The sequence below is a fragment of the Falco rusticolus genome, chromosome 7, assembly GCF_015220075.1.
Source record: "Falco rusticolus isolate bFalRus1 chromosome 7, bFalRus1.pri, whole genome shotgun sequence".
Lineage (NCBI taxonomy): Eukaryota > Metazoa > Chordata > Aves > Falconiformes > Falconidae > Falco > Falco rusticolus.
Window position 1 is genome coordinate 37857102 of NC_051193.1, and position 22119 is coordinate 37879220.

Genomic DNA, 22119 nt, shown 5'->3' on the forward strand with positions numbered 1-22119 from the left:
AAAGATAGCATCCAGGAAATTAGTTGATAAGGTCACAAGAATCAAATCCCAAGTCAAACTCACAATTTTTGTCAAAGCAACACAGCTTCAGTGTCAAGTTCCATACCAGATTTTAAGTTTTTATGCTCCTAATTAAGGTCCTATTCAACGGGGAAAAAAATCATCACCTAATTAACTTTAAGCATAAACTTAAAACCAACCCAATTAAGAATGAGGTATAAGCCTATGTTTAAATTAACCATATATATAAATGTTACTGAAGTCAGCCTTAAGAGGCTCTTCAAACACTTTAACGAATGATCATGACAGAGCACAAAATAATACATGTTTCATTCTATTCGTCTGTGCAGTATCTGACAACAGAAATTACATGTGATCATGAAGTTAAAGATATTTCAGTTTTTTTAAAATATCTCCACCTGCCTTTAATTGCTGAGATTTATTGTTTTTTGTGAGGATGTTTCAAGAATTCTAACTTTGATCTATAGATTTTATCTACATTTTTTAGGAGAAAGAATAAGGCTAACAAGATCCGAAGTTATCTGTACTCAATAAAGATAGGGCTATGATGCACCCTTACGTGACCTTTACCTGTTTCTACATCTGTTAAATGCAGCATGGAATCAAAGCCCCCACTGAGAATCCTTCTTCCACAAGATGACCACCGGGCAGCTCGAACAGCACAAGAGTGGCAGGAGTATGTTTTTAAACAGCAGCCTGTATCTACAGCATCCCATACCTTAAAAAGAAGAATAAGGACAATTACATAAAGAATCACAATATTTTTTTCTATGTACTGATAAGTAGCTACAGCAAATCGTTGTGGCTGAGAAAGCTCTGCATTCTGAAGTCGTATCTGTTAAGCTGTAAAAGCCTGTCTGAAATAATTGCATGGTTGATTAGAACTAGGACATTTTATTAACAAGGCACAAATCAGTAATACATTTTTATGACTTGTATTATTCCTTGAAATGTCTACATTGCTCTCAATTGCAATTCATGTTTTACTTCCCTATTCATAATGCTGTTCTACCTCTGTGCAGGGATGTATCAAAACACATTTTCCCTTTAAAACATTTTTCTTGCAAATTTTTGTCTCTATCGTATCTTGCTTTCCATTGAGTAAGAGGAATCTTAGCAGATTACAGCTGTCACATCTGCCTGTAGACAGACCGTTACCACATTTCTCACTCAGGTTGTAATTTTAAGTAGAATTTTACCTTAACTTCACTGAGGAGGCATATAAGAATATCATCATGCAGCTACATGAAGATTTCTAAGGACTGGTCCCAGTCCTCTCATTTTTCAGTTTCTTCTGGACAGAATTATGTTGATGCTGAGCACTTCTGAAAATCCTATAAATCCTACTCTACTAGTTATCCTTTTTTTTTTAAGTATATAACAACTAATATTTTCAGAACATAAATAGTCCTGCTCTTATTTTAAAAAGAATTTTTGAAGAGAAAGGCAATTTCCAAATAATATATTTTAGAAAACAGAATTAGTCTGAATTACAATTTCAGTTACCAAATATAGTTCACAATAATCAAAAGCATACCCTTTTCATGATGCTTTTTTTGCCAGTTTTAAGATAAAATTAGAAGTTCAGCAACAACTGACCCATATAAAGATTCAGTATATTCACTTTGTGAGAAGGCTAAATATCAAAACTATTTTTCCTATGAATATTCTGCTTCTGTAGAAGTTAGATTATAAAATATCTTATGATTGTCTGATACAATATAATACCTGTTGAGTTGTCTAAAAAAATGGATAACAAATGCTATAACCATATCAGTAAATCCTAGATTTTATTACTTCTGATATTAGTAGTACAAATAAATCAACACTTTGACAGTGCTTCACAATAGCTTTATTGCAGTTTCAGTAAACCCAAGGCAGTTTATGGCTTTAAAGTCACCATTTTTCTTCATGGTACTTCTCTTTGCAATTAGTGATTTTCATTCTGCAAAAACCTGCAGGATTAAAACAACACTGCCTATTCTGAATTTCATCTATTCTAATCAATTTCTCAATTCTAAGATTGTTATGTATGCTGGGAATAGACTATGCAATTAACAGAATACAAAAAAAATTACTCTTTCAAGCGAGATCAAATTCAGCCTTCACGTATAACTACACAAGAACACTGAAGTTAGTACCAAGATAAAATTGACTGCATTTTCGCTCATTTTAAAGGATGTTAAAGACAAAAACAACCTGGTAAATCGTAAAACATGAGTAGATATTTGCTTTCTTGTGGCCAAAGCACAATTCACAATACAGGAGAATGTACAAGGGAGGAAAAAAGCAAGATTTGTGATAACATATTTTTATCTTCAATTATGTTTTCTTCTTACTGGACAAAAAGGACTCACTGACAATATCATTATTATGTAGTCCATACTTAGAAGACAGCATTCCATTACAGAAAATTATTTCATCAAAGCATCTTCTAGCATGGAGCACAGTTCTGCAATGCAATGCAACCAATTATCATTAATAACTTGAATAGACAGTTAAGACGGGAACCACGATGGCCATACCCTAAGTATTCTACCCTAACCACAAAAAAAGAAGTCGGGAAAAATTTAATATTAACTGCTTTTTAAAGTAAGTTTCTCTGCTTTAATGAGTTGTAATGACCATTTCAAGCTTCACAGTATTAAAAAAGGGTTAATTGTGTCTTGAAGGGCTTTTAATATGAGGAAGCTAGTGAATGAATGAAATCAAGATGAAAGGAAAAGCAGGTGGTACATGCTTCAGATATTTTTGTCATGTTTTAGCAATTAAGCATGAAAACTCAATTTTCACAAGAAGAATGAGGTAAAGCCAGTTCAAAAGCCACTTCCAAGTCCTCACTTGATTATAAAAAAGCTAAGCGGAAAACATGCACCCCTAAAGCTGCATTTTTCCCTCCATTATGTGAAACAGAAAAAATGATCGACTCCTGTGGATGAGACCATGGATCACGCACAAGGGACAAGTTACTGAATACCACATTCCTCCCCACCATCACACTTGCCATCAGCTTTTTTTGGTAAGGTAACAGCATGTGGCAATACCTTCTGGAATCACAGCCACATGGGCCAGGCAGCCTTCATCAAGGAAATTCACCTGATTTATTGCCAATTAACATAAGCTTTTAATTACAGATTCAGATATTGAGGAAAAAAGACCAAGAGTTAAATGAGCACTTGGGAGCACCTTCCCTCCCCAGGCCTTGCTTCAGCCCAGCATTTCTCCCCCCCGGCTTCACCTCTTTTCACTGGGTGTTACACTTGGTCTTTCCACATCCCTTCAGTGAGACAACGGCCATCGCAGGAGGCTGGGGTCAGGGGAAAATGTCCCTCTCCAGCTTTCTTGCAGGCCCCCTTTAGGTACTGGAAGGTTGCTATAAGGTTTCCCCGGAGCCTTCTCTTCTCCAGGCTGAACAACCCCAGCTCCCTCAGCCTGTCTTCATAGGAGAGGTGCTCCAGCCCTCTGAGCATCTTTGCTGCCTCCTCTGCACCTGCTCCAAGAGGTCCATGTCCTTCTTCCATTGGGGGCCCCAGAGCTGAAGACAGTACTCCAGGTGGGGTCTCACAAGAGCAGAGCAGAGGGGGAGAATCACCTCCCTTGACCCGCTGGTCACGCTTCTTTTGATGCAGCCCAGAATATGACTAGCTCTCTGGGTTGCAAATGCACATTGCCGGGCCACGTTGAGCTTCTCATCCACCAACACCCCCCAAGCCTTTCTCCTTAGGGCTGCTCTCAATCCGTTCTCCATCCAGGCTGCCTTTGCCCTTGGGATCATCCCAACCCACATGCAGGATCTTGCATTTAGCCTTCACCACTGGACTTCAGTCTCAAAAGAATTTTTTTTCAGGGCCTGGTACAAAGCAGGAGACAAGAAAGTCCCCTAGGAATCAGGGCCACTGAAAACTTCTGTTCCAAGTGAGTGAAGTTATTGATCATGCCTTCTTTGCCAAAAAGGAATATGAATTACAGACACCATCAAAAAAGGACCCCAAACTTATTCTTCTGACTGGCATCTACATATGAACTCAGAAAAAGGGTTGTATCCAAGATCAGTCTTAGGCTGAAGGTGAAGGCCACAACACTATAGTTTAAAAAGTCACGGTTGTGACAATTACAGCTTTGATATCACAATAAGTGGTTTTAAGAAATTAAGTGTCTTAGACCCATTTAGAAAACTGTATTTTAAATACCAAAGGCTGCTGAACTTTAAGCATATCTGATAATAAGTACTTTTAAAATAGAGGTTTATAAAATAAAACTTATAGATTTACATGGAATAAGGACATATATATTTAGCACATAATAAATTACTCAGGCAGGGGAAACAGTTCATTAAAAAATACACAGTCTGAGATATATAATATTCCTTATATATAATATTCCTCAATAGCCATTTAAACATGCGTATCAAGTATTATAGGACTAGGTGCTATCATGCATTTATATTCAAATATTTTTACCAAGTTTTACCAACCATTTTGTGTTGTTGCTTGACTTCAAAACTCAGCTCTTACAGAAACTTAGTATTATCTCTAGATGAAATACTAAATTCTCATTAAAACTGAAGTTGCCCTTTTATCTTGTGATGTCAGGTGCCATTGTAATTGCCGAGCTAAAGAGTTAAAGCACACATTTCAGCCTGCTGCTCTAAAAATACTGCTTGGTGCCACACGTTCAAGCAATGTTTTACATTATAAATAGTACCAGTCCATCCTTTTCGCTTATAAAGCATTCCCAAAACAATGACATATGCAACCATTACTACAAAAATGTTACTAGGAAATATTACTGTATTTCCCCCCCCCTTACATCTACAGTTATAAACTAATGAATTCTCCAATATTTGAAAGAAATAAATAGCCAAGCCTCCAAGCTTTGAAGTTGCCTAGTTATTGCCAAGATTTTCTTCAACACTTTTCTGGCATTAAGGTATCATGAACAATTTAATTGCATTTTTCCCAATTCTATTAACATTGGCTTTAATGTGTCAGGTTGGTTCATATTTCACTACTAGTTCTTACTCTTTGTACTTCATTATTTATAGTAGTGCCTTTCCATTCCTTTTACATCAATTGCTTTCATTTAATGTCCATTCATGTTATAGAAAGTATGGTGATTACACAGTTATCTGCCATATATATATATGGGGCCAAAGTGGCAGATACAAACAGCCAAGTGACAGAATTGCACTAGAGATTTATTTACAAAAGCAATTTTCTTTTTTACTTTCTCCAAGGCATGTTATAATCCAATTGCTCTTTCACATTCTTCATAATATTTGGAAATCAAGGCTTTAGAAGTTGCTTGCTTTCTTGTATAGCTTACAAATGTTGTGAAAACGCTACAACCAACATTTTAGGTAACATTAACCAGACCTCCCCACCCTCAAGATCAAAAGTTCACAAGTCAGGTAAGCAACTAAACAAAGTAACAGATGAGACCAGTTATAGATTATATGTTTCCAGATCCTATTTTCTGACTGAGAGCTTTCAGGAAAACAGCCTCTGAAAATAAAGCACTTCATGTTGAAGATAATAAAAACTCTGTTGGTAAGTCATAACAGAAAGCAGGAGAGGGTGAGCACTTGATACTCGAGTAAATAGCAGCCACAGGGGTCTGATATGCTATCAGCCAGCTCATAGGACACCAAAATAAAGGCTTTTCTCTTACTGACCATCCAAACTAGGCATTCATTCCTAGGAGAAAAACAAAAAAAAGTCACAGCAACATAAGCAGAGTAACCGTAACATGAGAACTTATCAAGCTTATGAAGACTGATAAACCAGGAGTTGAGCACATCTCTTCCATTGTCATTGTACGACCATCTACAACACGCTTGCCTGCAAGCAAATTGGATTGCAGAAAATAAAATATAGCAGCTTTACTGTTAGAAAGGTGCATCTATTCAGACAGTCACTAATTGCACAATGAACCCAAGAACAATGACTCAATTGTGATAAATTAGAGATTGGAAGCACGTATCAGGAATTAAGTTGTACGCATTTTGAATTTGCATGCATAAAGGAACTACAGCAGGGCCAATCAAGAATGCTAAACAAGAAATTAATTTCTGAAGCATGCATAACAAAATTAAAAATTTTTAATGGATCGATTCAAGTTAATTTCAACATAACATCCATTCTAATTTAACAGAACTCTCCCCCCTCAAGTTAGCCAAGTTATGCCACTCTGCAATTACCAACTTCCTCTGTCAATAGCTCCTACTACATGAATGACAGCAAGAAATTGCCTCCAACTAAATACAAGGATGGCATTTGACTAATCTAAATACAAAGATAGCATTTAAGAAGCAGCCCTGTTCAAGGAAGATGCGAGATAGTGCTGAGTTATGGGAAGCATGAAGAATTACTGTGCTTTGACTAGAACACATGCTACTCCTTTCCAAAGCATGCTCAGGTCGCTTCACAGACTTGTGAAGCTGAACAGACGTGACCCTCTTCTTTCCCTTTTTAGAATAACATAGCTTCCTGGTGTGTCTCAAGGAGAAAAAATTTAAAAAAAACCAACTTTTTACCTTTTTTTTTTCTCCCCTAATTCCTGAATTTGTCTATGAAATTTGAACATCAAAGCTGCTAACAGGCACAGATTCAAGAGAATTGTACTCCTCCCACAACCATACAACTTTTCTTATCTGATCAATGTTGAATTATTGTAATTTCTAATAAATACAGTAAAAAAGGAAGCCCCACACTATCTACAGAAAATCATGTCTTTTCTAGGTTGCAAAGCAGACTCAGAACTGTAGTTTAAAAGGTTTTTCAAAAGGTGATGAGCCAGAAGGCAGAAGTAGGCCCATGGAAAAATTACAAAAATATATTTGCTGCTGCTTATTCAGATTCCCCACTTGGATGAGGTACAGCTTTGGGCAGGATTGCAAGAGTTAAAAGTGCCCCTTGGGTATCTCTAACCAACAGCAGTAAGGATAAGACAACACTCACATAAAAAGCTAAATCATTCTTTTGTTTATAGAACTGGGGCAAGAGAAAGGCAGGAAAAAAAGCAACAAGGAGCTCTGAAACACAATAAATAGCCAAAAATTAGAATTGGCAGGTGTGCCTAAGCCTCTCCAGCCACTGTGTGATTGAAAAAAAATATGAACTTGAATGGGCATGTAGTTAATATGTATAAATTCATGGAGTAACTACAGGAAGATTTAGGATGTTTCACTGTTGTTTTACTTTGTGTCTTCTTAAAATAGCGAGGTAAATATAGTTTTAGTAGAAGGTAAAATTTGTTGAAAGAATTACAAAATGGATCACTGTCTTTACACTTTTTTGCCTAAACACATAATTAAGCTGTGTAAAACTAAGAGCTAAGATCCAGGGAAAACTATGAGCTAAGGTCTAGCTTAGCGTATGACCTGTAAGTGTTAATAAAATTATTTTCATACCATTATGAAAGATGTAAATAGATGTTCAGATTGTTATATAGACAGTGGTTGATGACATTTGGGGCATACCAGCTTAATTTGTAAACCAACTGTCCCAAAAAAGGGTTTTCAGCAGGATTCTGTAAAGCTAGATAAAGCTAACACATTTTCAGATGTGTTGAACACTTGCTCTAGCAATGTTTAAAAGTGTGCTAGGGAACATATTTTAAATGACATCCATCTTCCTAATCTAGACACAGTGTAAGAAGTACATAACAACGCTGTCATTTGAGCAAGCACTTGCAGATTTCCTCTAGCTTTCTTTTTGCAGCAGACATAACTCAAAACACAATTATCTTACTAATCCAAAGCATAGGTCTACTAACTGATAAAAAAGAGTCAAATTTATTATTGCTTTAATATATGAATAGGAGCTTGTATTTGGATAGTTTATTACTAGACTTTCCTCACTAGTGTAGAAACACGGAGGATGGAAAGTAGCAAAACAAAATAAATTCAGTTAGCTGAGACAGCCAGCATAAGGTCTCTTTTTTCCCCCTCCCCCCAAAAAAAATTCTAGTATTAAAGGTTTCAAGTATATTTATCAAACCCATGAGGTGGAAAATCTTCTCTTTTACAAAAAAAAAAACAGAGCAGGACATTAGATCTGAAGACAGCTCTTACTTTGTAGGGGGCTTTATCCAGGCAGAAGCTTTTTAAGTTATAATACTAGCAGCACACTGCTAACCAAGTTAGCAGTACTACCAGAAACTAGTCAGTAGTATGAAAACTGATTTGCAAACATGTCAACAAGCTTTAATTCTGGTGAATCCAACAAAGACTGAGTTAAGTACAAGCACTACATTTACCTTCAGGAGGCAGCACTAATATACCAAGCATGCCTATGAAATACATTTCAATTATTTGGTGTGTTTTATTGTAATCTTCCCTTGCACAGAAACTCAGAAGCCCTCTCCCCAAGGAAGGCTCCGTAATTAAGCCTCATTTGGGTGGTTTTGCCATTAACAGGAAAACAAACACCTAATCTAAAGTGTACTTTGAGATGCCAGCATTCTATAAAATTATTTTAAGAAAACAGTAATATACTAAGATACAAGATTGACATTTTCAGCTATCAAAGCACAAGAGAAGTAAAATACAATTCTGTAAAAAGAAAAAAAAAAAACCCACACCACTACGGCAAGAGCTATCCATCTGATTCTATACAATAAAGGAACATTCTTGGTAAAGCTTTAACGAGTGCTACTAGACTTAACCTAAACTTGTTTGCTGGCCATCTACTCTTAGAAATCCACCTAATGATTCCATACTTCAAAAGCTAACTTGTAGCACAAGGAAAACCTAATCAGCCAATCAAAACTGAAAACATAAATAATTTTAAAATATACAAACTTGGGGGTTTTGCCAATATGAATAATTAATGTAGCCTTCACAAGAGCCTTTCAAGTCAAAACTGGCAAAGAAAACTCTTAAGAAAGACGTAAATTACACACACACAAAAAAAAGATAATGGTAAGAGACTAAAAAAGACCAATATAAACATTTGATAGATGTTTCTATTAAAGGATTTGTAAATTATATATTGCCATTGCACCAAAAGCTAAAGTTTTACCCAGCATCCTATATTTTTCTCAGGACATGTGACTCATCTGCAAATAACGTTTTTTCCATCCCCTTCATCTGGAAATGGAAAAAGTAAAGAAAACATGGACACTAGTGAACTCCTATTTCTTGAACATTATTCATGTCTGGAATTACAGAAAGATAGACAAGATGGTTAGCTGGGACAGGGCATTATTTCACAGTTTGGTGGTTTTCGATATTCTTCCCCTATTACATGCATTTTCTGGACACACAAGCTCAATCCTCCAGCATTTCACAACCCTCTCAGAGGGAGGCCTTCACTTCCAGTGATAGCACGTAAACACACACACGTTTCGTGTCCAGATGAAATATTGCTAAACATTGACAAGTAACACATGCGTGGACATTGCTACATGAAATATCAGAATAGTAATAACATATTAAAATGCTCAATTAAAGTAAATAAATGCCAGAGTATTACATAATTATTCAGAAATAGGCTCTACTGCCATTATAAACTGAAGCTACAGATTAGAATTAGTTTGTTTATAAAGGATGTTTACCTAAAATTAACATCTCTGTGGTGAGAACTGAAATAAAACTGGCAAAGTATGAATAAGCTCAGGGTGAAATCTTGACTGCCAGGTCATTTACATGAAAACACAGTTAAAAATTCCAAAGTTATTCAATAGCAGTTCTATCCGAGTGCTTCCGTGACACAGCAACTCATTGTAAAATGTTCTTTTTATTATGGTATATCTGTGGCTGTGCCTGTTGAGCTGAAGTCGTACCAGATTTATAGTGAACTATTTCCATTCAACAACTAGGCTTCACAAAAATAAAAAAGCTGAAGAGGCATTTTCTTTCAGACTATTTCCACAGAATAACATAAGCACTGGATATGTAATAGCTTACTTCATGACACCTAGCTTCTGAGTCACACATACACAAGAAATAGAGCATATCCTGAGAAATTCTCCTCTCGGATGTCAAATCAATTCAATATACATGTTATTGTTATTACACAATGCAGATTAAATTTTACAAAAATTGGTTACTGCCTTATTACTGCTGAGACAGACAATATTTAGGTATGGAACATACACCTAATACAACAATAAAAAAAATAATGCTTCATTTGACAGAATGGTAACTTGAAGGGTTTGTTATATTTAACAAACCAATGAAAATATTAAGAAGATCTTAAATTGTGCTGCTACAGTCCATTATGAAGTGCAATTACAAGAAGGTAAAATTATTTCAGTGTAAGTCCTCAGAGAGGCCATTAAGATGCCATTAAAAGGCCATTATAATGTTTAACTTCAACAGTAAAGTTACTTCATTACAAGTCATACCTTCATTTTAAAGAGGAACACAATTCTCACCAAAAAGGTATTCTAATTCACAATAACTACATCATCCTCATTTTGGCTTTTTATTTGCAGTTTTAAAGTTTAAAAACCTGCTTGCCTACATAAGAATTAAGGTGCCAGCAGTCCAATTTCTAGATGTGTTGGAACTTACATGAGTCAATAACGCCAACAGAAGTTAAGGGTGGGAGGTTAATAAACTTTAAACTTAAGATTGAGTTTGAAAACTCTCAATGTTATAGCATCTATTATAATTTACCCTTCTAACTGAGGGAATATTAACATTAACACCACTTGCAATTAGCAAGTTCATACATATACAGCATAAGTATGCAGTTACAAACAATTTATGACCACCTGATAAGCATTTGGGTCTGGAAGAATATTGCAAAATTCCTTTTACATTGATTAAATGCATAGTGATTATTCAGCTTTAGGCACTGAAGACAGCTTCTCTTTTCAGTCCAGAGATTCTCTAACCTTTGCTTCACTTTCCACCAGAAAGATCGTTTCCCTCAAAACTGGAATTCATCAGCCCTACAGAAAGTTTGGGTTATTACAGATGCACTTACAAGGGTAATCTAGCAGTTATTCTGACATGGCTCTGCCAGCAACGTAATGAGCAGTTTGATTACTGAGTCTGTTTAGCCAGGACAACAAGAGAGCACCAAAAAAGGTAATTTATTTTGATAGCTATTTAAAATTATCCTGGATATTTTAAAACTGCTCTGAAGAAGACACCTAGCCTGAAGGCTACAGGGATAAACTTTGGTTGGTGTCTTTTCAAGATTTTTCTCCTTAAGATATTATTTATCAGGATGGATGTACAATATAGGAACCTCCACTTGTTCAAGTTATACCAGGGTCATCCCACACTGACAATCTTTCCTATTCCTCTTGTGGAAATCACTATAACTGACTTATAACAATTGTTTGTACCATTACTGAGCTATGATGATTTTTATGTGTCTCTAAGCACTGGGGAAAACATACAGAAGTTTATCATCCAACAAAGGTCTCTGGGCACAAGGTTTGGTCTCCTGCTTCCCCTGGAACAAGCTGCTATGTATGTTGTGAATACTACACCTTCCAACACACACATTGAATTGTTGCATGTAATTGGGAGCATGTATTTAAATATGTACTATGTATATAAATTAAATAGCCTCCAAACAACCCCAAGCACAAAGCTGCTTTCCGTAATCCTTACTGATGATTCCTCTTAGGGAGAACAGCACAAGGTCCAAATCTCTCTGCCACAGGAATTCCTCCTGCTCAGGTGGGTCTCCACTGGATGGCCAAAGGTACATTTGATCCAGAATGAAGTCTGAAAAATACTGTTACATCCCAGAAGCTGAAGAGAATTACAGAATTAATAACATTGTAAGATACAAGCGATTATTACATTATGAATGTTTGCATTTCCTGGCCACTCACAAGGAGTGTCTCTAGTACTTGAAGTGTAGGAGGCAGATGCCCCAAAGATCTCAGGATTTCTCAAAGATTCCCATTTGGCTCCCAGGATATTCATCAGTGCCTCCCATCTGCTGACTCAGAGAAAACAGCCTGCACCACAGATGGGGATGGCCATCTTCCACAGTGCCTTGGTTTTCTTTAACGTGTGCAGCAGTGCACACAACAAGTATTCCCTCAGCATATTCCTGAGATTTAAATGTAGTAGAGACAATCCTGCTCTGCAGTGGCTATCTAGGAAAAAAGCCAGTTGTAAAACAACTTGCCCATTTTAACTTTTTTTTCCTGTTTCCCTCCAAATACACACCACAACTCAAGTTTTCTTTACTCGGTGCAGCCATCACCACGACTGCTCCTTGGCTCACTGGTGGGGCACTGCACAGCTGCAGGGCTGGTGAGCATGCCGAGAAGCTTACTGTAACTGACAAGAGTGTCACTTTCCCTTCCAGCCTCCCCCACATCACAGACAAAAATATTTCACTGACACATTTATCTCCAGCATGCTGGGGCCATTGCACTAATTCCTGCTTTCACATCCATGTTTTTCTACACTAGAGGGATACAGTTTTGGTTTGTTTTCCCAGTTGGTAAAGCCCCCACCAGCATTACTCCAACTGTCACAGGTTAACTGAGACTTGAGTAATTCACAGTAATTTTAGCGCAGATGTACATCAACTGCGCCATCCTATTTTCAAGTATATTCACTTTTCAAGTCAAGTGATTACAGCAGCTCCTCTTCTCCAAGCGATTTACACAACATGAAGATGCATCATTAGAATACTCACTTTTTTTTTTTTTTGAGGGAACTCAAGTATCTACATATTAAGAGCTTTACATAAAACAAAACTGATTAGCTTTTGTTATTTCTCCTTTGCATATCTATGCAACCCATTAGACAGACAAGGGCTTGGCATTCATATGACAGATAACAGAAGATTGCAAATATGTTTAATACTCTTCTTTGTAATACAGTTTGGTTTCTATAACATCATTTAGATTGCCCCACAGAGTTTCTGTACTTTATAATATTTAATATCTCTCATGCAAAATCTTCAAGAACAACCTATCACATAAGTCAACCCAACAGTAAGTTATTGACAATGATTTCATGAAAGCCTTTATCCCAAAGGGCATTGGCAAGTAATTTGCAAACCTAACGTACATCTAACCAGCAGAGGCTTTTCTACATTTGCTTACATTCCTATACTGTAGTACAGTGATATAGCCAACCTGAAGTTGAACAACAGATTTTTGACTATATTTCTCTTCAATACAAAGCAGAACAGTTTGCATCAAATTTTAAGATTCAAAAAATAACCTTGAAAGAACAGCTAGCTCTTTCTTTCACACTCTACAAAAGACTGTGGTAAATAACATTTTCTTAATTAATATATCAGGGGGCTGTTTAATAATAGATTCAACAACATTATACACAGCCTCAATATTAATTTAAAGAGAAAACCAGGATACTTTTTTTCTTACAAGCTGACAAGCATCTAAAAACTGTGTATTTACTTTACCTGGATATCACATAGTGAGAAAATTGACAGCAATTTAAGATACAGGAAGCTGTACCATAAAGAGGGCTTATTATTAGTGTAGTCCAAATGTTTCAAAGCCATTTTCCAGATGTAACTATTTTCTTTTAATTTAAACTAAGAGTACAGCTCAAGTGACAAGTCCGGCTGTAAAAGTGTGGGTTGAAAGCATCTATAAATACTCAGAATTGTACAAGTTAAAGAATATCTACTATATTATCCTATAGTAATAGATTAGCAGTTAAGTAACAAGCTTGCATAATTGTTGCAGTTTTGTCATATTAAGGAGACTCTAATGCTAACTTTCATTTTACAGCTGGTATAAGAGCATACCTTTGCAGCTGGAAAAGAAAATAATAACACACCATGCAAAAACCTAGAATCAGGTTAAAAGCTAGCTTTCTCCTATTTGAATGTTGACACGAAACTATGAATTAATGACAAAAGTTATCGAGCAGCATATATGAACATACCGACACAAGCATCGCCTGGCATTTGCACAGGACCCAATGAAGTTATTTTTAACTACGTAAGTAAATGTGGTTATTTCGATAACTTGTAAAATTACACGCCACTGCCCCTCCCACACACTTTTTTTCTAAAGCCTGATGAACATACTTCATTTTAGCAAGCAGTAATGCATAATTATTCTATCAGTAGGGGCTGCCTCTGATTACATTCACATAGTGCAAACCTACTCGATCATCACATCAGTGCAGTGGTACCATAAGACATCCCACTGTTAAACCCATCCCAGAGGAATACCTGTCTAGCTTGGGAGAGCATCACACCACCCTGCTCTGCAGCTTCTAGTGTCCACCCAAGCTGGTTTGATTGCTTTACACAGTGCAACGCTGAAGCATGCATATAAACCCAAACTTCCACCATAGGTCCCAGAGTGCTCAACCCCTTGGCGCTACCGCAGCATAAACAGTTAAGCAATATAACAACACATCAGGTAGAATTTGGTTCAGCATTTCTGACTGCAGTACAACACACCTAGAGAAAGTCTTACTTCACTGCTAGAAGTATTTCATCGCATTTACTTCACTGTCACTGTAGAACTACAGAATGAGTAATTTAAGAATAAAAAGTTAATGTAAATATTTTGGGTTCCTTGAAAATTCTAGCAGCATTACAGGCTTCTGCATATTAGCAAAAATTTAAAGAGATTAGTGACTGGTTTTGAGCATATTTTCCTATTTAAGCACATAAAAATGAACAGTTTCTAAAATAATTATAATGTCAGCAGCTGCATATCAAGTTTTTTGATAAGTCAGGCTCTGTACTTTGATACCCAAAAGCATATTTATCATCAGTCCTTACAAAGAAAGAGTCCCCCACATATAATGGCAGGGAAAAAAAGCAATAAGCGTTACTTTGTTTCAACTCATTTGACATAGCAGACATATGGGTGAAAGCTTTTTGACATTCGGAACACTCCCGTTCAGTTAGAGTGAGTCTACGATTTTCTCCAAATACTTAAAATAAAAACCTGTTAATTGTGAAACTCCTTTTCTCCAAGCCATTCTACAACTGAAAAATTATTATTGGGAAGTTTTCCCAGTGAAGTGCTTAGTACTTCCAACACTATTTTCACACAACATGTTGAAGACCCTTTCACAGAGTCATGCTACGATTTCAGCTTTCTATCACTCAGCTTCTTCTCCATCTGTGTTGCCATCACTAAAACACTTTCACCATTTCAAACAATATTCATCACTTCCTTGGTCATGCCTTCATGTACCTGCAGTTATCTCCACTCCCACTGCACAAAGCACAGGTAATTAGTTTAATTAATCTTCATGACTGTTTCTAAAATTTAGCAGCTTTTCTTGCTGTTCTCTGAATTAGCTTTAAATTGACGTCTGAGAATTCAAACATCTGTTTAGTATGTTGCAAGTGCTGTCACAAATATAAAACTTTATTGTAAAGCATTGAATGTACTCTACAGAAAAAGATGATTATGAAATACAGGTTACATGTTATTGCCAGGATTTCAATGGACACCCCATTCACACAGGTGAATGAAGTGTGCAAGCAAAGAGAATATCCAGTTTGTATGTACAAGTAATTGATAATTTACTTTCTTTTAGTAATTGTAATAGAGGTTTTCTGTTAAAGCTCTTTATATATATAACTATATATATTTTAATATATATACACACACGCACATGTAAAGTGTGCTGCTGCAAACAAGGAGGATATGATCGCAGAAGAAAGATATTTTTTTAAAGGAAAAAACTTGGAAAGAATCCTTTGACATTGCAATTAAGTTTCTACATGAAAAGCAAAGAAAGATGGAAGAGGGAAGCTGGAAACTAGAACATAGGAAGGATTTTCTAGGATGTAAGAGGGGTTATTTTTTGTTGCAGTGTAAGCTGTCTTGGGTTGTATAAGCTTTGCCAAGAAAAAACAGCCTTACAGAGAGAAAAATACATTGAGCATAGGTGCTATGACTGGAAAAACCCTTCTGGTATTATCATAAGCCGTATTTCTTTAGCTGAAGATGTCAACACACCTTTGTAACACCTCATGATGGATATACACTGCCAGCCTAATTTGCTACTGCTTCTCCCATTCTGCTAAAAAATATAACTGCTTATTTCTTTTAAAAAAATATTATATATAGCATGGTTAAGATGTTAAAAACGCTGCCCAGGTGTAGCAGAGCAAATGGAATGAAATAACTGATTCTCCATGCAGCAATGCTAGAGGTAAAAAGTACAGAGGGCCTAAGCAACAGCACAATTTATATATGAAAGTTAAGGAGAATCTGGGTTTTATACTGCCAAACCTTTACAAGCAAAGTACATTTTTCACAGTAGGTAAGAGAAATTCCAGAAACATAAGTACTACCTTGAGTAATTATTGTTAATTAACTAGCAATGAGGCACTATTTCCAAATGTGACATTTAAAGCACATAATGTGATTGTGAATATTCACAAAGATAATTAAGTTCATCTGCTTCAAGTCCTTGATTTCAGCACATGTGAAAACATCTCTTAAACTATCATTAGACCTGTAATCATGTATTTTGTTGCTCAGGAAAACTGGATACCTTTGCTTACCTGCTAATATAGGGATACACATTCAAATGCAAGTGCACGGCTTTTGTTAAGAAACCCTTCTTCAGGCAAAAAAAAAAGCAAAAAAACCCCTACTAAATCTGATTGTTTTCCCAGAAGACAGAGTTAAAAATAGATACCTCACACATCAGATGGAAACAAAAATGACTGAGCTTCTTTAATTGAACTCAAGATCACAAGACTGACATGAAGGATACTTGTTTGAAAGTATTCATCATCAAGCCAAGGGCACCACTAATGTGCATACTAGGGATACTATCCACATTAGGTTGCATACTTTCTTCCACCGTGTTTAGAGCTAAATCTAATTACAAAAAGAAAAAAAAAAAATCAACAAATTCAGGAATGAAATACTATGTATAACGTAAAAAATGTGAAAAATCAGAAAATGCATCAATACGATTCTGTTCAGAAAAGAGTTATAACCATTACTGTCTTCAGAGAAGGAAGGAAGCTTTGATCATCTACACTGATACTGATCACTACTTCTTGGAGAAATAAACCCTGAAAATAGGAAAAAACTGAACCCGAGAACAGGGTATCGGAACAGTCATGCCTTGGTACTTTATCCTTTATTCTTTTAAGACTAAAGAAAGCTTCTTTCGACTAGAAAACATATTAATGAATAATGTGCTCCATGACGGAGAAGAAACATTTAGGCAGCATTCTGAAGTACAATAGATTACGTCTACTCTATTGCTTTCCAATTATTTGACAAAGTATTTTTAATCAGTCAAAATAACAGTGTGAATAATTATGTGCTATAAGGGTGTCCTACTGTTCTGTATCTCTCAACCCAGTTTGACTAGCAGTTTTACTCTACACCTAAAAAAGTCTCTCTGATGAAAGTTTTATCAAGAATTGTTTGGAGAGAAAAATAAGGTGAAGTCTTTCTTAAAAAAGACAAATCAAATGTTCTGAAAGTGCACAGTGCCAAGAAACTCCTGACCTTGTCTAAAAGACAGTTCCTGCTGCTGCCTAGCTGCCTAAGTGCACATTTAGTGTTCTGCTTCAAAGGCACATTGCTGACTGCCCAGAGAGCAGAGAAGGGTATGAGACACTCCATGGTGCAGGTCATTACCCCTCAAGTCTGCATCCCACTTATAACAGCAGCTAGCTGGACTTTGCTGGGGAGGATGTTGTCCTCCAAGAAAGTGTTGGTCCTTTCTCACCAGTAAAAAAGAGAGTACCTGACCCCAAACTGTGTGTATATCTCAGACTCCAAATTGAAGTTTGGGAAGAACTCACTTAAGAGATCTACCTGTTACTTACTTTCCCCACTATCTCTTTTCTTAGCTGTAAATGGACTGAGAAAGCAAGAAAAAAAATTTTATAAAGTCTCTGGAGATGAACAACAGTGAGAATTAAGACCATGCTGCTGCACTTTTACTAAAGACACAAGGTCAGGTAAAAGTGACCTTCAATCAAACTAGTCAACTAAATCACAACTGCAGTTCTCCAACAAGTGCTCAAGGCATGTTTCACAAAAAAAAAAAACAACCAAACCAAAACCACAACCTACTCAGGCTCATCTAAGAAACAGAAATACAGTGAGGGAGTAAAACTTAGTATAGATCTTTCTTGTCCCTCTCTTTATTCTGTGTAAGAACACCAAAAATACTGTTGAAACACATTCTTACAGCCAAATTTCAGTAACAGTCATTTTTTGAAGGTTTCATGAGGAGAACTACTTCTGTTCCTGTAGAAAATGGTCAGCAGAACAAAATGGGCAGTGGGAAGTTACACTACACTAACGTTACCGAACGTCAAAGGCTAGCTCTAAGGCAAGCCAAGTTGCCAAACAGGCATTAATTGAAGGCAACTGCTGTGGCACATGTCCTCAAAGGTACTGTAGAATTTAATCCCCCTCAAGCAGCTGTGCACTCTCCAAGGGGTACTGCTTTTTAGAACAATATGACCAGGGAATAGAAGGAATAAACAAGAAGCAAAACTATGTTGTTAGTATTGTTAGTATTGAAGTATGACAAGATAATGCCTTTTGACATTTCAGGGGATAAATGTGCATGCTTCTGATGCTCATCACTGAATTTAGAGCAAATTAAGAGGAAAGCAACATTTTAAAACACGTTTTTCAACTGAATTCATCTGCTCTACAGAGATAGTATGATGGTATTGGACCATATACATCATAAACTAACATGTAGATTATGCATGCTATTTTCTCAAACCACTTTAAAATCCAAATTAAGTATTCTCTGAATTACTGCAGAGATCTGTACTAAAGGAGTCTAGAATTTAACACCCTATGTATTAGGCAGTCCAAATAAAACATCAGAAATTCTCAGCTAAAATATCAAATACAAGTTTCAAGAACAGGTGCTGCAAATCAGACCAAACAGTAAGATTCGTACAATCAGAGACTTCATTTGCTATTTTACTTATCTGTACCAATCAATCTTTTTTAGTTAATTCCCACTATTTGCAAAAGATTATGCTTACCAAATGCTGAATAGTAAGGCAAGATGCCAAGGGAATGAGGAAAAAAAAAAAAAAAAAAGAGAACCATTTTTTTTTTTTTTAATACTCTGAAGTCAGACAACCTTTACATTACAAGCGAAGTTCACAAAAAGGCAATTTGTAAATAAGTAGATATATCCAGTAAAGGACACTTAAAATCACTGGTCATCAGTAGCTATCCTTCTCAAGAGCAAAGCGTTTCTGCCATCAATTGCCATCTTCTAACATGGTGCGTTCTTTATGGTGCAGAAAGGTTCTGGGATAGTCACACCTGAAGCTAATCACAAATCCCCCATAAACTGTTGGGTCTAAGGAAGATGCTCATACAGATCACCTTTCAGTCAGCTGAAGTTATAAGTGTGACTAGGGTTTTTTGTACCTACAAAATAGCAACTGTACATTCATGCTGGGCAGACAGTGCAAGAGAAGTAACTTCCCACACACCCCAAAATAAAGGGAAGAATTCCCACCTATTTTGCAGTTAACCTTTAAGTGTTTTGTGACTAACCATTGTAATATGGCTAACCTTGTGGATGCACCTCAAACAGTAAGTTCCTGGAAAATGAAGAAATTAAAAGAAGTTACAATATACTTATAAATCAGTAAGTGACTTAAGCTATGGTTTGTTGTACGGTATGGAAAATGTGAATTATTTCAGCATAAGGCAAAGCCAAGTATGGCAAAGATACTTAAATCCCCACCCCAGTTGTATACTACTTATACCCAAAAATTTCCTTCAGATAATTTATCTACTTCATACATAGTATTAGGCATATTTGGGATGACGTGGTTAAAGCAGAATAGCTTGATGCACATATTCAAGTAATTCAAGAACAACCAATAATATAATGGCAGGTAGCTATTAAGAATTACTTTAAAACCACTCAATTTTGTACTACTGAATCTATATGGGAGAAAAAATAACATGGCATAAATTTGGCAGCTTCTCATCGAGTTTAGAGTATAATAGTAGTGGTTAAAAATGATGTAAACGTGTTCAGAACACCGAAAAGGACAATCACGGTAGTGGTTACTAGTAGTTAATATTCATGACCAGAAAACACTTAAGCAATCAATATCTTACCAGCAGGCAAAGGAGAAGAACTTCAAACGTATTACAACTCCCCAGGAGATAATTAGCTAAATTACTATAGCCATTTATGAAATAATCTGATTTCCCCTTCACCTCTATGTATCATATTCATTAACATCAATCACTTCCTTAAGTCACATAGATTTATGCTCTGTTAAAAGTGGGGATTCCTCTTAAGCGTTAAACACCTCAGTTTCAGACTTGAAGCACTTCAGAGGCAAATAGTCTTAAGTATCCTTAATTCCTACAGGCAACTATGGGCTGGATAGATATGTTCAGAAAAAAATATTCCACAGATACTTGTATCCCACAGATTTTGAACATCCACTACTAGAGCAAGAAAACACTTTTATTCGGAACGTAAGTACTATACTCCCCAGATTCTGAAACACTGAATATCTCTTTGCTGTTGACCTATGACTTATTTCTGAAAACAGAAGGGGCAAAACCAACACTGACCAACTTTTAAGCTGTTTGTTTGGGGTTTTTTTCCTTTAAACTTTAGTTAAAGAGCGGTTATCAAAATGGAAAACATTTGTACAGTACTTCAATATTACCATACTTTTTTAATAAAAATATAAAAATGTGAATCAATTAAGGCCACTCATGTGCTTTGTAGCTTTATATTGATATATGTACATGTATAATATCAGATAAGCATCTCTTCTATTCATACAGTCAATAAAATAAATAAGCACAAATACAGCAAATAAAAAGGAGCAATTTAAGCTGTCTCATTCTTGCACATTATCCATGGGAAAGACTTAACACAGCAGGGACAACTGCTACAGGCACGTTCCACCAACCCAACCATCAGATGAGTGGCAGCTGTCCTACAGTACAGTGCGGCTGGATACACCGTAAGCAGGTGCATGATTTGCAGTATTTGTACACCAACACTAAGTAACACATTGCTACAACAGTTCTAAAAATAATGGTCAATGGTTGTACTTAAGGACAAATTTGTATCTGTGACTCAAAATTTATGGGCAAATTCTGTCCCACCCCAACATTAAGCAGGTGGCTTTCTCATCTTCGGAAGTAGTTATTGCAGCCTTATTGCCCACACCGAAGTAATGTCTATGAGGGGCAGTACACAGTTAGTTGTTCTAAATCACTATCTGAAAACCTGAGGTTTAATGAATCTTGCATTCATTTACCAGTGAGCCTGGGCAAGTAACATTGTCTTTACAACTCTTCATTCCTTCAACTAAAAAATTAATTATTTATTATTCCCAAGGCTATTGAGAATGTTAACAATTGCAAAAGGAAACAAAAGATGAAAAATCCTAGGCTATGGAAAATATAGATGCAATCCTAAACCCACTGATATCACTGACATAACCCAGTCTTAAACATGAGCCAAACTAGTCATTTAATTATGAAAATAAACAATTAATTATGTAAAGCAGCTATGCATTTTGCTGGCAGTAAGGACATTCATAACTAGCGCTATTTCAACACCAGCAAAGTAAAATTGAACTACCTAATTTTAATTCCTTTTACATTGTTAAAATATTGCTAACTAACATATCTGCCAAGCTTTAACATGTTTACATGACTATGTCATCCCTAACCACCTGCATTGCTAGTTGCCATCCTTTCCACACAGAACCAGCTGTGTCCCTTCCTCAGTATGTAACAATATACAATTCCAGCCACTAGTCCCAATGTTCAGAATGAGAGGGGAAAAAAAAATCTTTCAAAAAGCAAATTATAATCTGGAAAAAGACAAGATGACTAGAGAACAGGACAAATTCCAGAAGTTTGACTTCAGAAAGCAAGGTGTTACACAGCTGGCACGTGCACAACATACAAGCATGCGCAGTCTTTACTATCTGTCAAGCTCTGTATCTTTAAATGATTAAACAACTGAAACATTTGACAACGGTAAAAGTTTCTATAGGTACACTTTTAGTTGTGTCCTAGAAAAAAAAAAAACAGCAATTTAAATAAATAAATAAATAGAAAGCCTCCAAAAGCACATTGAAGGTAAAGCTCAGTCATAATAAACCAGTCCGCCAGCACATACGTAGTGGAAGACAAATAAAATGCAGTTCC

At 36.2% G+C, this 22119-nt stretch overlaps 1 protein-coding gene across 1 annotated transcript in view; it reads right to left on the reverse strand.

The window, feature by feature from the left end:
* The window catches only part of WDR25 (WD repeat domain 25), a 64488-nt gene that overhangs the window by 30695 nt on the left and 11674 nt on the right, over positions 1-22119 (reverse strand). The window contains exon 3 of the mRNA XM_037395405.1: positions 592-739. Within this exon, the coding sequence (XP_037251302.1) occupies positions 592-739 (148 nt within the window). The remainder of the gene's footprint in view (positions 1-591; positions 740-22119) is intronic.